Source organism: Mytilus californianus, unplaced genomic scaffold (genome assembly GCF_021869535.1).
Source record: "Mytilus californianus isolate M0D057914Y unplaced genomic scaffold, xbMytCali1.0.p SCAF_3, whole genome shotgun sequence".
Classification (NCBI taxonomy): domain Eukaryota; kingdom Metazoa; phylum Mollusca; class Bivalvia; order Mytilida; family Mytilidae; genus Mytilus; species Mytilus californianus.
Window position 1 is genome coordinate 85,035,175 of NW_026262679.1, and position 16,984 is coordinate 85,052,158.

Below are 16,984 nucleotides of genomic sequence, written 5' to 3' on the forward strand. Positions count from 1 at the left end.
GAACTTAGGAACTGGGTGATATTTTGTTTGCCCAGTGACAATGTGGGTGTGGGGGGTATGTGAACGTGCTCACAAAGGTTCTTTAATTTTTAATAATAAAAACATTGCATGAAATTTAAAAAGGAGGATACATTTTGCCTGTTTGTCAGATCTGAAGTACCTGTTTTGGTACATCCGAACTTCGGGGAACCAGTTCTCTCTTATATGCAATTAAAGGTATGTTGATTATTTTCAGTATCGTCGATGATTGCAAGTTCGTTATGTTTGTAAGTTTGTAACAATTGGGGATTTCCACTTTATTCGTGACGTCATGCATAAGTATTTATCATCAGCAACATGCTACTTCAAAAAAACTTAACTGGATATTTTTCATTGCATTTTTATTAATATTGGCATGAAAAAGAGAAATTGTGTCTGTTTTTGCATATTATTTGCTTAAACGTCTGTTTCCACTATTACTGTTTTATTCCTCTCCAAGAAGTTCGTTGAATTCTTGGGAAAATCCTTTCAGGAATGTTTTTGACATCTCAACAATGAGTCATCAAGTATTTTTAGGTCATGTGGCGCTCTTTTTCCCTTTTTTGAGGCCAAGAGTATCATTTTTTAAAGTCTAAGTGAGCAGTTTTTTTAAGATCAGAAAATGATTTGATATATTATGATAAAACAAAACCATGATGAATATTGGCTCGTAAAAGAGTAAATGAATCCTATGCCATTGAAAGCAAATTGAATGAAAAAATTCTTTGATGTATTAATGACATTATGACATGTTATAGTAATATCTTAAACATGTTTAAAGTGTTTAATTCTGGACTTTCCTATTGACCACTGGAAGTCACATGTAAAAATTAGGATAATTGTTGTAGGGTGAATAAAAAAGTTACTAAGTCCCCTTTTCTCCTTTTTTTTCAAGATATTCATTTGTTATTTGAACTCAAAATTTATTCTGTAATGTTCAAATACATAATACAATAGGTCTGAAATATTTATTGTTGCACATGCGCAAAAGCCACCGTCCAAGAAAAAGGTCATGAACTTTCAAGCATGTCTCCTTATTTTACATAATCGGGTCACAATACGAAACGTAGACAGATTGACCATGTTTCTGAAGCTTTTCATCAATTAAGTGCATCAGACTGTTTGGCAATAAGTAAAGAATATTCACATTCACAGTTGATAATATTTGCTCCAAGGTTGTGATTTTTTTCTTTCGTTTCAAGTTAGGGTAACGAACTTCCAATCATCGAGGATACAATACATCATATGGTGTTGCTTTGACATGCAATGATTGCCACTTAATTTGAACTTAAGACAAAAGAGCTGTGCCTGCTTGAAATTGAGGAATTTAACATAGAAAGCAATGGGGCCATGAATTAGTGGTGTACTTCCATAAGATATTCAAGTGAAGTAATTTTTTGGAAAGATTGGAACTTTATTTTCAATTCATTCCTACTGAAACCCCTAACAAACTAGGATGTAACAATTTAGATTGATGTATGTATGTTATGACCCACCAAAAATTGAAGACCATGTATGGCATGGCATGTGTGTCACAACTCAATATGTATGCGTTATTAATTCTGCATATGCATAATTATATTTATGCAATCACATAATTTATTCTGAATATGCTTTAATTGTATTTATGCAATGGCGTTTATAATTATGCATATGCGTAATTTTATTGTGCAATTGTGTAAATAATTCTGGTATGCCATCACAGGATTTATTTGGTTGGCAAAAACTTGTTGGTACGTGGGTACCATTCTGGCCAGGGCTTGCAGAAGCTGCAGTGTCATATCAAGAGCTCATCCACTGTTGCTGTAAGAAAGGATGTTGAGGGGCATGTAAATGCTTGAAAGCAGCATTGAAATACAGGCATTATGTAACTGCTCACCGGAATGTTGGAGAGAAATACACTGAGACTTGCTACATTTTGATTAACCTGCAGTCCGATCTAATTTAAATTATCAATAACTTGCATATGTTCTATTAAGTTGTTATGCCAAATAGTTACTTTTGAGGCACCATTTTTATTTTTGCTCCCATTTTGAAAAAAGAAATACTTGTCTTGTATCTTTGTAGGGTTTCATACATATCTTTCATTGGTAGTAAATTGAAAGATTTTCTGTTGTATTCCCAGTACCATATCTGAATTTTGTTCATACCCCTTAATCTTTCACTATGTCAAGTTTATTGCTTTTACCATAAAGTGATCAATTATTCTTATATCCGCTGGACTATCTGGCTATTCCAATATTTTGAATTTATCTTTACTGTTTATTCCAACATGGAAAGAACAAAAGGTGTAATTTTTACAAATAAAATTGAGAATGGAAATGGGGAATATGTCAAAGAGAAGACAACAGCCGAAGGCCACCAATGGTCCTCAACGCAGCGAGAAAATCCCGCACCTGGAGGTGGTCCTCAGCCGGCCCTTAATAAAATTGTGTACTAGTTCAGTGAAAATAGATGTCACACTAAACTCCAAAACATATAAATGAACTCAAATTAAAAAACATACAAGACTAACAAAGGCCAGAGGCTCCTGACTTGGGACAGGTGCAAAAATGCGGCGGGGTTAAACATGTTTTGTGAGATCTCAACCCTCCCCCTATACCTCTAGTCAATGTAGAATAAAAAAAACACATAGCAATACGCACAGTAAAACTCAGTTTAAAAGAAGTCCGAGTCCGATTTCAGAATAGGTAACAAAAGAAACTAAGCAAAATGACAATGATACATAAATGAACAAAGGACTACTAGCAGTTACTGACATGCCAGCTCCAGACCTCAATTAAACTGATTGAAAGATTATGTTTTCATCATATGAAAATCAAGTACAATCCCTCCCGTTAGGGGTTTAGTATCATACCATCATAAAATATATGAGAAGAACATAACCCGTATCTTGCCAACAACTGGTTTTAGAATAAATGTGTTTATTTCCGATGCAAAGACCCTATGAGTGAATCAATATTAATACCAAAATATGCAATCCTTAATGACTTGACAACAGTATCGTAACTATATCCTTTCCTAATAAGTCTGTTTAAAGGTTTACTGATATACGGAATCTCCATAGCGAACAAAAATGTTATCTAGTAAAAATTCAAGGGCAGTTATAGTATCAAAGCAGGTCCAATTGACATAGTTCTTTTGTTTGTTGTTACTAAAAAATGACCTAAAAGAGTTTAAACATATACATTCGCATTCCGACGTTTTAAATGCCCATTTAATCAGGTGTGTGAACTTTGTTTTCCAAGTCAGATGTATCTATTTGAAAACAGGTAAAAGAGAAGTACTTTATTCATGGTATACTTATTGTTCAGGCACATTGGTGTGTACAGGAGAACCACACATTGAGTGTTCAACAAGTCATATATTTTCTTTTGGGTTGTATCCACACGAAATCAAGTTCTATAAAAGTACAATTTGTCCTCAATCCATGAAAAAATGGTAACAACTAAATAAATGAATCCTCATTTCTTGTTCTTTTAATTGATTTCAGACTGAGGAGATAATACAGAAAATGGATAGTGTAAGTGACAAGAACCTAAGATCATTCACCATGGATACATCAGAGATTGATATTTATTATTTTGAGGGAGAGGACTATAGGAAGAAACAGAAAGTGGAGGACACATTTGTAGAACCTCCAAAGCGAGCTCGAAGAGTCAACTATGCCAGTGTTCAGGTGATTTCAGTTCTATTTAATATTTTATATCCAAATATATGTATAGTGTAAAAATATTTCTTGAATCTGTTAAATTTAGATTCTATTGCAATACCACGTTGACTATTAAATTTTTTTTGCATGACAGTCACATCTCCATAGTTTTATGGATAAAGAAAGAACTCCAATTTAAAATATTGCCTAAAAGAGGGACGAAAGATACCGTATAGCGGGTAATTTTCAGGGGGTGTTTATTTTCGCTTATTTTGGCGGATGAAGGAAAATCACGAAAATAAATTCCGCGAAAATTTATGCATACATTCGGTACATTCTAATAGCTAAAGCGTTTTGTAAACGATCTATGTTTTCCGGTCGACGGGTCAATAAATGTTAGTAATAGTTTAAACAACACGAATGCCATAGGGCATCATTCACATATAATTTATGAAATCTCTGTCAAATGTTAATTAGTTAATTAGTGTTAAATAATATAAGAGTGTAAGGTATTCTGTCAGGTATTTACCCTTTTTAATTAGTGTCAAATTATATAAGCGTTGCAAGTTACTCTTAATAACTTTATAACCTAATTAGTACATCAAATGTCAATTTCGTAACTAATCAACCGTAACATTTACAAGAAGTTTGTACACCTGTGACAAATATCTAAGTACTGGTACTCTATTGATTAACTGTATCAAAATATAATCAATAAATGAGACGTGCAGGGAAAACAATCATTTAACCATAACAATAGACACGTGTTTGTCAATTTTTACAACTTTTTAACTGCAACAATTTCAGATTCCGCCAAAATATTGAATTGGGATTTAAGAATCCGCCAAAATAAAAACCACCAAAATTTTGCGTATACTTTGTTGCCCCTAAATTGCGAAATTTTACACCCGCTAAAATAACCCGCTATACGGTACCAGAGGGACAGTCAAACTCATAGATCGAAAACAAACTGACAACGCCATGGCCAAAAATAAAAAGACAAACAGACAAATAATAGTACAGATGACACAACATAGAAAACTAAAGACTAAGCAACACGAACCCCACCAATAACTGTTATAATATGTGCTGTTGCAACTCAAGTTTTTAACTTAAGTTCACATTTCAAAGTGAAAGCAATTGTGAGCATTTTATTAGAAAATATTTTCAGTTTCATTTTTAAGTAGTTTACTGATAGATGGACTTTGTTTTTATGCCCCCACGACAAAATGTCCAGGGGCATATAAATTTACCCCTGTCTGTCCGTCCGGATTAGGATTAATTGTTTGTCCGGCTATTTCCTCCTACAGTTTTGGAGATACAGCTTTAATATTTTGTAGGATGTTCATACACATAATGGAGGTGTGCATGGGAACAGGATTTTGATTTCTTTTAAATATTCTGAAAATGACAGGTAGTTTGACTTTTTTTGGTACAAGCTGCATAAAGAGATCATGGTTTGTCCGGCTTTCTCCTCCTACAGTTTTGGAGATACAACTTTAATATTTTGTAGGATGTTCAAACGCATAATGGAGGTGTGCATGGTCACAGGATTTTTTTTTTTTTTTTCAAATATTCTGAAAATGACAGGTAGTTGGACTTAGTCATTTTTAGCTCACCTGGCCCAAAAGGGCCAAGTGAGCTTTTCTCATCACTTGGCATCCGGCGGCGTCTGTTAACTTTTACAAAAATCTTCTTCTCTGAAACTACGGGGCCAAATAAAACCAAACTTGGCCTTAATCATCCTTAGGGTATCTAGTTTTAAAAAATGTCTCCGACGACCCCGCCCATCAACCAAGATGGCCACCATGGCTAAAAATAGAACATGGGGGTAAAATGCAGTTTTTGGCTTATATCTCTGAAACTAAAGCATTTAGATCAAATCTGATATGGGGGTAAAAATGTTCATCAGGTCAAGATCTATCTGCCTTGAAATTGTCAGACCCATCAGACAACCCGTTGTTGGGTTGTTGCCTCTGAATTGGTAATTTTAAGGAAATTTTGCAGTTTTTATACGACCGCAAAAAGCGGTCGTATATTGGTATGACATTGGCGTCGTCGTCGTCCAAAGACACATTGGTTTTCGCACAATAACTTTAGTTTAAGTGAATGGATCTCTATGAAATTTTAACATAAGGTTCAATACCACAAAAGGAAGGTTGGGATTGATTTTGGGGGTTACGGTACCAACAGTTAAGGAATTAGGGGCCAAAAATAAGCATTTTTGTAACTTCCAGACAATAACTTGTGTTCAAGTGTATGGATCTCTCTGAAATTGTACTGCAAGGTACCATACCACAAAGGGAAGGCTGGGATGGATTTTGGGGGTGATGAATCATAAGGGGGTTCAACAAATTTGGGGGGGGGGGGGGATTTTTTTTTCTATTTTATGACTTTTATGATGTATTTAAATTGGTAATTATGGTTGCAAACTCCATTGGAAATTTGAATTGAGATTATGACCATATCTTGAGGGAAAGAATTTTATTTTTGGAAAAGGAGGGGGGGGGGGGGGTAAAAGAAATTGTGGGGGCAATTTTTTTTTTTTCATTTCAGATTTCAGAAATTAAAAAGAAAATTTCTTCAAATATTATTTCTTTTTGCCAAAAAAGGGGGGGGGGGGGGGTTAAAAATTTTTTTGGGGATGGTCAATACGCAACAGCATAGTGTATTTCACAAAAGCAAAAAAAAAGGGTGGTAAATTTTTTTTTTCGGGGGGAGGGTTCAATTTTGCAACAGCATAGTGTATTGCACAAAAGCAAAAAATTGAATATAAATTCAAATCATATAACCAATTCTAAGTTCTTTGACTACAGTTATTTGATGTCAGAAACCTTTTATGTGTCAAATATTTAATTACAATCCAAATTCAGACCTGTATCAAGCGTGAATATTGCGTCCATTTTTGCCCCATCTGTTCAGGGTTGGACCTCTGCGGTCGTATCCAGCTGCGCTCGGCGAAGCAATTTATTGTACCAATGTGTTCCACAATTCTTGCTCTTCGAATATCATTCACAGTCCAAATTTCCTGACACAAAGTCATTGTTTAATAAAAAAATCCACAGTTTTCTAATCACTGAATTTTATGACATCGCGCCAAGATTTGCGTTCTTAGATGCTGCCTATTACTCGTAACCTGAGTATTTCATGCCATTCTCGTAATCAGTCTCTATTCTCGGAAGATAATGTCATCATAGAGCAGCAGAATATGTCGACTTTATCATTTTGGTTAAATTACTCGAAGAAATACGAAGAAATTTTAAACAGGAAGTTATGAATGAAATGAAATTATCGGCAGTTACTGGTAACGTAAATGAACAAAATCTGGAAATCATAACTATTTGAAAAATAAAAAAATTTGGGGCGGACGGGGATGAAAAGAATTGGCCTTACGACAATAAAGAGGAAATCGTCCGATCTACTAACAAGTCACATTTTGCTGATGAAGGTAGTAGGCTGTCACTCTTTATAGGAGTGATTGCCCAGCCCCTTAAATAAGGATTTTTTTTACCCTCTTTTGTGTTTTGAGCAAAGACTAAAGAAGATAAAGAGAAACTAAGCAGACTAAATGATCAGCAATACAAGATAAAAAAAATAGAGATTTTTCTTATGAATGTAGGAGAGTGTCCTTTGTTAAATATGCACATAGACCAAGGTGAGTGACACAGGCTCTTTAGAGCCTCTAGTTTTGGTACTAGCTGCATAAAGAGATCATGGTTTGTCCAGCTATCTCCTCCTAAAGTTTTGGAGCTACAGCTTTAATGTAGGATGTTCATACACATAATGGAGGTGTGCATGGCCACAGAATTTTGATTTTTTTTTCAGTCCTGCAAGTGTAGCATTTAACATAAGAATAAAACATAGATCATCATACATAGTGTTAAATTTATAATTTCCTATGGTCAGGCGGGGGCATCATTTGTGTCTTACAGACAGTGTAACAATTTCAAGTTGTATGCCAACATCACTGTTTGTCAAATCTAAAATATGTGGAACTATACTCATGCATATGGCAGATCAGAAAAGGGGGGGCATTGTCCATATCTAGTTTACAAAAGACTTTTTCATGCAGTCGGGGATTGAATTTTTGTGACATCAATCACTTCGTTAAACCTTCATGGAATTTTACAAAATACGAAAAATTGGTTAAAAAATAAATAGCATCTAGAGAAAACAGTTTGATCCTTGTCAGTCTATAAGTCTGTCTGTCCATCTAAAAATTGGTTTCTGTTCTCTTAACTTTAGTTTGCCTCAACCAAATGTTATGAAACTTATACACGATGCTTATCGCCAAACAGATCGAGTAAAAATTTGGTAACCTCACTTCCACCATTCTAGAGTTATTTCCCCGTATAAATAAATAAATTGCCGAATTTGTTGTTTCCACACTCTAACTTTACTTTGCCACATCCAAATGTTCTGAAACTTATACACAATGCTTATTACCATCAAACACAGTTTAAAGGAGTAAGGTCACAAAGGGTTGAAATTGGCTCTAAGATTTTGATGTTTCTATATGCACTATATATTATGGTACATGTATACCTCTGTCCGTTGTCATCACTTTGGACAATAACTCAAAAGTGCTTTCACCAATTTTCATGTTACTTTGGTGAATTGTTTATATCTATTGACATAAGCACCCCTTTGGTTTTTATAAATTTTAGATTTTACGTTTCCAAGTTGGGAAATATTATTCATAAAAAAAGGGGGGATTTTCCAGTATTCAGACAATGACTCAAAAACGCTTTGAGCAGTTTTCATGAAACTATGGTGACTTGTTAATATTTATTGAAATAATCTCCCTTTTTTTTTTATAAACTTCTGATATGACATTGCGGAGTTATGGAACTTTTTTCGTTGAAAAATCATAAAAACTTAAAACCATGAGGGCATATCATGCACTCATGGCGCAGCTCTATTTTAATCAGGTCAAAATACTACAAATTTCCCATAGAAATAGTTGTGATATTACTATTAATACAAAATAACTTCATTTTGGCACATCACATTCAAAACAACAAAGTATTGACTCCTTATTAGGTGTAATACCTCCATTGATTTTCCCCTATTAGTCTTTGTTAAATTTGCACTTTTCAAAAAAATGTGCAGAATTTATCTTTGTTTCAAATAAAGAAATACTTGGCATGAGTAAAGTTTTATCCTGTCCAGTACTATAGAAAAAATTTCACATAACATTTCATTGCATATAAGAAAATAACCTTCACTGGAAGTTAACCAATCAAATTTTCCCCCTTTTTTTAACCTGTGTACAAGCTTTAGTAACCATGTAACCTCAAGTTTACAAAATATTCTATAGAAGCCCCAAATAAAAAAATAATGGTGCTTTGAAATACCCAAGATATATGTTTATGACCTAGAAATGTTTTACTGCAATGAAATGTAGGATAAATAACCTACAACTGTCAAATTCAAGAGAATATTTTTTTTCGACCTATTTTCGTATGCAACCGGATGTGACGTACTATGATTTGGTGGTGTTACACCTAAAGTATGCATTATTTGTGGTGTAACGTCAGTTTTGGTCAAATTTTCAATAATTCTTAACAGTTTTTAGCATAATTTACTTAGGCCCCAACCATGATCCAGAAAGTTTTTGTGTCTGGGGATTTAATATCATCATTGGCAACTTTTGGTTATAGAACATTTTAGATCCTAGGTTGCGACCAAGAGTTTCCTCAAGCTTTTAGGTCTGAAAAATGCACAAAACCATCATATTTTGACAGTATATCCAAAATGTGCTGATTTTGAAGCCAAGAATGTATTTGTATGAAGAGATTTATTTTAACAAAGAAGTAAGGCTATTGAAATAGATCCATTTTAGAGCCAAATTATGGCCATTATGAATGTTGACATTCAGGGCCACATTTGGCCTAAAGTGAACCTTGTCCTTTGGGTAGCGTCACATTCAACATTCTTTTTTTATGCCCCTTTTTTTAAGTTTCACAGGAAAACAAAATTTCAATAGATTTGAATTAGTACATTGACTCTTGCATATTTACAAACAGAGGCATATGTGTCCCATGGACACATTCTTTTTTTTCTGTATTTTAATGATAAATGAACTTAGTTTTTCACAGTAAACATCACACTTTTTCATTGAAAGCAGCAATTGCAGCTTGTCACAGGGTTCCCAAGAACCCTTTACAAATTTTATCTCCTCTGAAACAAATTCACCAATTTGTACAACATTACAGGAATAATGTGAAAGAAAGGACTTGTATGTAAACTAATCATACCTTACCATATATGTGAAAACCATGGTCAGTGGGAATTCTTGATCCATATTGGTCTTTTTAGATTGCTCTCCTCTTATACTACAAAGCACAATGTTTTCAAACTTTATAGACAAGATAACTTTGAATTCCATTACAACATTTGTGTGACCAGCTGGCATAAGAGACAGCAATGATGTCACTTAAGTTGTGATAGACCTGCCTGTACCAATCAGCTGGAAAATTGTATGGAAGGTTTGTTTAGTGGAATTATGGCTATTATTGACATTGAGCATATAATGATACTTGATAAGCAATACATGATGTTTTGAACATTTAGATATTCTTATAATCTGGAAACAAAGTGGTGTTCATTTTGGGATATTAGATGAAATATTAATCCAATGATATTATTATTTAACAGCTTCTTCAGACTTAAGGCTTTTTGATAAGAATATGTTATTGTGATCAATGTTTTAGTTTCAGAAGGAAATGGTTAAACATAAACCACCTTTATCATTGGAAAAGAAAATGGAACTTATGGAAGAAGTGCACAAAGGGGAACAACCAAGACAACAAATCGCTGAAGATTTTGGAATTTCTTCTAATACTTTGAATAATATCATGTGGAATCGTGTTAAGATAGTAGAAAACTACTTCAATAAACTGTATGGATCAACATTTCAAGATGTAGAATCTGAATTAAAGATGTATGTTGAGGAAAATATTAAGCAGAATGTACACTTGGAGAATCAGTATCTGCTGCTGGAGAATGCAAAGAATATTGCAAAAGAAAAAAGAATTGAAAATTTTCCTGGAACTCTTGCCTGGATTGACAGGTTCAAAACTATAAATATAAAATCATTTTATCGACCTGTTGATGACATAGTAAGTTTTATTTCAATATGCTTGTATCAGCACTATTTTAATAGCTAAAGAATTTATCTTTCTTTCCACAATGTTTAAAAGAATAACAGGTATCACCAAAAATAAACTCCTCTAAAAAAACAAATGTACAAGCAAAGTCAAATGCCAACGAACAAAACGTGGTCCAGATAATCCGACTTGGTACATGCACAAAAATGTTGTAATGTATTATTCAGCGCTCTCATTTTGTCTTGTCACTGCTGACAGCTGAATATTTGGTGTCCCTTTGTGGACCATACACTTGTACATGTTGTAATTTTGTTGTCTCAGCAGCTTGCTGTAGACTTACTTTCAGAGCAATATATATACGAGACCCCTGTTTAATCGATTTTATTTAGCCATGGATTCTTTCGGAGTTGTTGCCTTCTCCATTAAGGAATTGATAATGTGACTTGTGTACTTTTGTGCTTCCGCACAGCGGTCTGTTGTCAATAATTCATCAGAATATACCACTTTGTCACTAGTGATGCTTTTTCTGCCTCTTCAACTCGTGGTCTGCCAAAGAAAATTTTATAAACTGGTCCTTTATGATTACCGAGGATACATCTTTGCGTAACAGATAATTTCTTCCAACAGGGACCCAGATCAGATGTTTGATGTAAAGCTCTATTTTTAGAACGAAAGTAGATTTCCTAACTCTGATTTCCTAATATTACAAAAATAGATTTCTGCGACAACTATTTATCAATAAGGGTAAATAACTCACACGATAGCAACAAGTAGGGTTTGGAACGCATAGTTTTTACATATAATTGGGTTTTTGAATGCTGCAATTGTTTTTATTGCGTATTCATGCAAATACGCAGCTTATCTGGAGCTCTGTCCTTCACACTTTTGGTTTCATTTTGACAGGAATGCTGAGTGAGATATCATATGCAACTGATTCTCATTTCATAGTTATCTGGTGATAAAAGTTACAATGATTGCACATAAATTATCAGTAAATTTATGTGGTGAAATTATTTTTCATATTTTTCTCTGTAACTGCTTTGTCAATTGAAGCAAAACCAGTATAACTTATGGAAGGTCCTTTCACTTTGCCAAATTAAACCAAGCTCTTCTACAAAACTCACCAGTTAGTTTAATTTGGACGGAAAACATGGTTACACACGTTCTTTAATACTGATCGACCCCTTTATTAGAAATCTTTTCCCTGAAACTGGAAAACATGGTTACAGACACATTCTTTAATAATGATCGACCCATTTATAAGAAATCTTTTCCCTGAAACTATAAAGACATCTTTTGAATCATTACTACATTGACAAATGGATTCTCCAGGAACTATTGTCTTGATAAATGCCAATCCTACTGAAGGAGCTTACTAAGTTGACTGATGCATGATTTATCATTTTCAGGGTAGTAAAAAAGACTTCAACCAAACAAAGAACCAGGTGGATCATGCTTACAATGATGAAACAGTATTTCCTGAACATCAAGTTGATTTATGTGTGTTAGAAAATCACAAGTCAGCCACCATTGAACCAAGAACAGAGTTGCAGAGATCACAGGTTTGAAAAATCTACTTATAGTATATATAAGGCCAGGGTTTTTTAATTTGTTGGTTTACGGATTTTCTATGTGAAAAAGTCGGGTTGGTCGGTCTGGAAATTTTTAAAAAAAAAAATCTTTCAAAATATAAATATGTACATAAAAAATATATATCTTTCAGCTTACCAACAATATTTTTTTAAGCTTAGTTGTCATCATTTCTTAGTTCCAAATATTATTTCTCAGCTGTTTTAAAGATGCAATGCATGCCGTTGTCATATAAGATTGTAAAAAGGGGGGACTGATGTTCACGGAAAAACAGGAAAATAAAATGGTCCTTTTACGAACAAACAAAAAAACAGCTACAAGCAGAAAACATGTGAAATAAAAATTTCAAACACGTTGCACGGAAACTACACTTCACTATCCTTGACATAAACGAAGTGGCCCATTTTTTGTATTTCCATGAGATGAAAAAACTTACGGAAGTATGACAAAAAATGAAAACAAACTTATTTTAACGGGTTTTTAACGTAGGTTTCGTTCCGCAAAATAATTTGCGATAACAAAATTTCAAGGTTGGTTTTGATTGTCTATTTTTAGAAACGGAAAAACTACGGATTATTTCGATTTTTATTATTTTGGAACACAATGTGTAATCATTTCTGATAATGTTTTAACATGCTTAAATAATGCATATAATTTCAGGAAAATGCTGCTACGCAGATATTTTATTTATATTTCTGGGATAATATATTTCTTAGGGTCGGCGGGAATAAAAAAACCATGAAATGTCATTTTTATTTTTTTTCTGATAATCTGAAAAATTGGGTCGGCGGATCCGTAAACCAACAAATTAAAAAACCCTGGCCTAAGATGTGTAAATAAGTTTTTTAAGTTACTTAGATATAAGAATACATCCCCACTTTTTATGTTATGGCCTAAGGTCACTTTATAAAATAGGTATAAAGGAATATAGTCCAGGTCCTAGGTGTTTAGGTGAGAGAATCAAATTTATTTACTTTTAATATTGTAATATGTAATAAAAGTTTTCAGTCAAAGCAACTCATTCTAAACAGCTAGATGGATGTTGATGAAACTTAACGTAATTGATGAACACATCCTGAGGATGTGCATATACTCCTTGTTGCACATGTTAAAGGGGAGATAATCAAGTTTACTTACTTTAATATTTCAATATGTGGTATTTGTCTCTCTTAAGGTAGGGGTATACATTTGTGAGTTCACTGTTCTAATTTATCCCTGTATTGATGAACTAAGCAGTGTTGTTAATAGAGAATTTGACAATTATTGAATTGAAACAATGACATTCACCATAAAAAAGTGTTTCTGTATGATTGATAATTGTTAAAAAGCCTTAGTTTTTCAATGTTAAAATGCTTTCAAAATGACATCTGCAGGATAAATGCATTGGTGTCTTACCAACACATATATATCAAAAGGATTTTTTGCGTACCATCACATCAAGTTCAATCAGAATTACTGAAAACACTTAAAACAAGCAAAGACTTTAAATTCAATTTTTTTCAGGAAAAGAAGCTGAAACAAGAACAATTTGATCACCCACCTTTCAGAGATATGATACAAGATGCTATAAAAAGTATAAAGATCAGGCGTGGATGTTCAAGGCAGGCAATTCTGAAATACATTAAAGCAAATTATAAGATAGCTGTTAATGAAAAAATTGCAAATAACCATTTGAAAATGGCCCTTAATGCTGGAGTGAAAAATGGATCTTTGATACAATGCAAAGGACAGGGAGCATCAGGTTCATTCAAGTTAGGAAGATCTATAAAAACCAAGAGCAAACCAAAAGTTAAAGGAACTAAGTGGACATCGAAACATTCATCAGAAATAAATAATTCCAAATCTTATTCTGACAGCCAATACACATGTAGTCATTCAGCAGAGAACAGTTTAATTCACTGGTCTGAAAAGCAACCAAAGAAAGATGTCAGCATTGTAAGTCAAAGAGTAGTTGGATAAATGAATATATTGACAACAGTAAAAGAAGGCAAACTAGTATTGATATTGTATCTGAGCAAATTGAGCAACATTGTATTAAAGAGGCTTTAGAAAACAACCAAACAGCCTGGAAAATCAATTCTTTCCATTAAATAATATTCAGCATATTTATTTAACTTCAGTTTTAAGAGATTAGAATTTATTATTAGCAGGGTTGTAATGATGTTGAATTCAGCTCATTGAATAATGAAAGTTCAAGGTCATTGTACTTGCACACAAAAAAAATTTCATCTACACAAAATCCATAAAATTGCAAAACTCATGTTATGACCCCATTGTGCTTCTGTAATGCAACAATAAAATGGCAGGGTTATCTTATTTCTAGTTTCAAGATTGAGATTTTTTTTCGCAATACAACAACAAAAATAGGCAAAGATACCAAAGTGACAATCTTAACTCAAATGAAATCTTGCCTTCAGATTTGAATATTTCTTTTGTATTGTTTTGAGATATAACTATGCAATCTGCATGATTGTTGCAGCTTCACTGGAGTCGTTGTCATGCCCATAGAGGTTAAATTTGTGCTTCATAAGAACTGGAGAATAAATTTTAAGTCACATGATAGTCTTTATGCCAGTCAGATGGCTGATAATTCATGAAGTGTAAATCTAATGTAATCTTGTTTGTTATGGCAATATAATGCCAATGAAAATTCGGTTAAATAAAGATACAATTTGTTTTGATAGAAATGAATTAAAACAAAGAATTGAATACCTGAGAAAACAACATTTTTTTTTAAAACTAGGAAATAAAATATATGCACTGCAATTTTCATGTCATTGTGTTATTGTATGATTTCTTTTGTTTACTTTCTTATTTAGATGAATGCACTGACTTCTGATGCAACTAATTTGACCGTTGATGAAAAGATCATGAGTGAACCTAAAAACATTGGTTGTGAGAACATGGATAATCAACACCTTGTCTGTCAAAGGGGAGACAAACAGAGTCGAGTAAATTTCATGCAGAGTTACCTTTCCTTTATATCTAGCTGTGGAGATGCTTCAAGTAATGAAGGAAACCAAAAGAAGAAACAAGAAAGTTACAGAATTGGAAGATCTGTTGAAGTGAAGGCAGGATCATGTATTCTGTCGAAACAAAATGCTAACTTTTTACCTAGTAATAAAATATTGTCTTCCAACAAAGCTATCGATTCTGATAACTCTTCTGATAGAAATTATGATTCCTGCAACAACCAAGTTGTTCCAACCAGTCAGGCATTTAGTACTCAAAAAAGAAAACCAGAGTCTTCCTTGATGGAGTTGTCCTATAAAAAGCCATGTACAGACAGGATAGCAGTAGCTGTAGAGAGAATAAATACGATCAAGAAAAATATTCAGCTGAATCAAACACAATTATTTGGTACATTGCAAAATACAATAAAGGATGATCTTTCTTTGAAACATTATTCATGTATCGATGGAGAACAAAAGGTTGGCAAAAAGATGCACTTCGAAAACCAAGAAAATACAGTTGAGAAAAGTTCAAGGAAACTACCAGAAAATTTCCCTTCATTCTTTCAAGAAAATGTACTTGGGCAAAAAAAAACATTTAAAAAATCAACAATAGATAAAGCTCAGCCACTGGCAGACATATCTTCCATCACCAATAAAGATTCCTTTGTACTTGGCAGGAATAAAGAGTTCTGAGACGAGTATGCTAATAATAAAACTATTCTATTAACAAATGATCATTTAGGCAAGAGAATAAGCCTGTTAAATGACCTTATCAAATTTATCATAATAAAGTACACAGAATAGTGTCCAAATTTTTTAGAAATGATATTGAACTATGTACTGTTAAAAGACGCAGACTATGGTATTGTAGTAAATATGTATTACATGTTTTGTGACTGATTTATATAGAAATGCTTGTATTCATTTTCCCTTTATATAAAAGAAGGGCCTTTGCTGGAAGAAATTGCATCTAGCCAAATAGACTTGCTAAGGTCTTTCAAACTAAAAGAAAAGAGTGAGTTTTAGAACGAGTACTGTTAAGATTTCATGTGTGCTGTTAGATTACTTTGATGTCCCTTGTGGTAAATGAGGAATTTCACTATTTTCAAAATATCAAAAGACTTACTTGTGTTTCTTATAATACAAATCAAATTAATGCAAATTCACTATCATGGATGTGTCATTGTAAGAATTGTTATTCCCCCCCCCCCCCCCCCCCCCCCCCCCTCCGAAGACATCTGTAATTGAGACCAATACATTTGATACCCTATTTACTGTTGCATCCAAATTGGGTTGACCCTCAAATTCCAACTCCAGTAGTTAAACCCTGATTAATGCTTTTTTTTTCAGGTAATTTGCTATGAAAATCCTTGCTTGAATTTTTATACCCCTCTGAAGGAGCATATTTATCAAATAATTGATCAGACCTGTATGCTCTAGACTGCCAAATGACCTAAATCATAATTGAAAGCAAATTCGGCACACACTTTGCACTTTGCACAGGGTTGTTTTTATTCTTTTTAAAAAATTGAGGGCAAGTGGGCAATAGGAAAAGAGCCTGGATTTGAACTGTCTTTCTCCAATTTTGTAATATTGGCCTGAATCAAAGCTTCTTTTTTTGTGTGATTGAGTTGAGAGTAAATTATGATGTAATTGAT

At 33.4% G+C, this 16,984-nt stretch overlaps 1 protein-coding gene across 1 annotated transcript in view; it reads left to right on the forward strand.

Annotated features, from left to right (window-relative positions):
• Nucleotides 1-16,550, forward strand: part of LOC127733675 (uncharacterized) — a 29,946-nt gene extending 13,396 nt beyond the window's left edge. Inside the window, exons 13-17 of the mRNA XM_052242988.1 lie at nt 3,512-3,697; nt 10,387-10,794; nt 12,192-12,344; nt 13,876-14,307; nt 15,192-16,550. Coding sequence (XP_052098948.1) covers nt 3,512-3,697; nt 10,387-10,794; nt 12,192-12,344; nt 13,876-14,307; nt 15,192-16,019 — 2,007 coding nt within the window. The 3' untranslated portion in view covers nt 16,020-16,550. The remainder of the gene's footprint in view (nt 1-3,511; nt 3,698-10,386; nt 10,795-12,191; nt 12,345-13,875; nt 14,308-15,191) is intronic.
• Nucleotides 16,551-16,984: the final 434 nt, after the last annotated feature.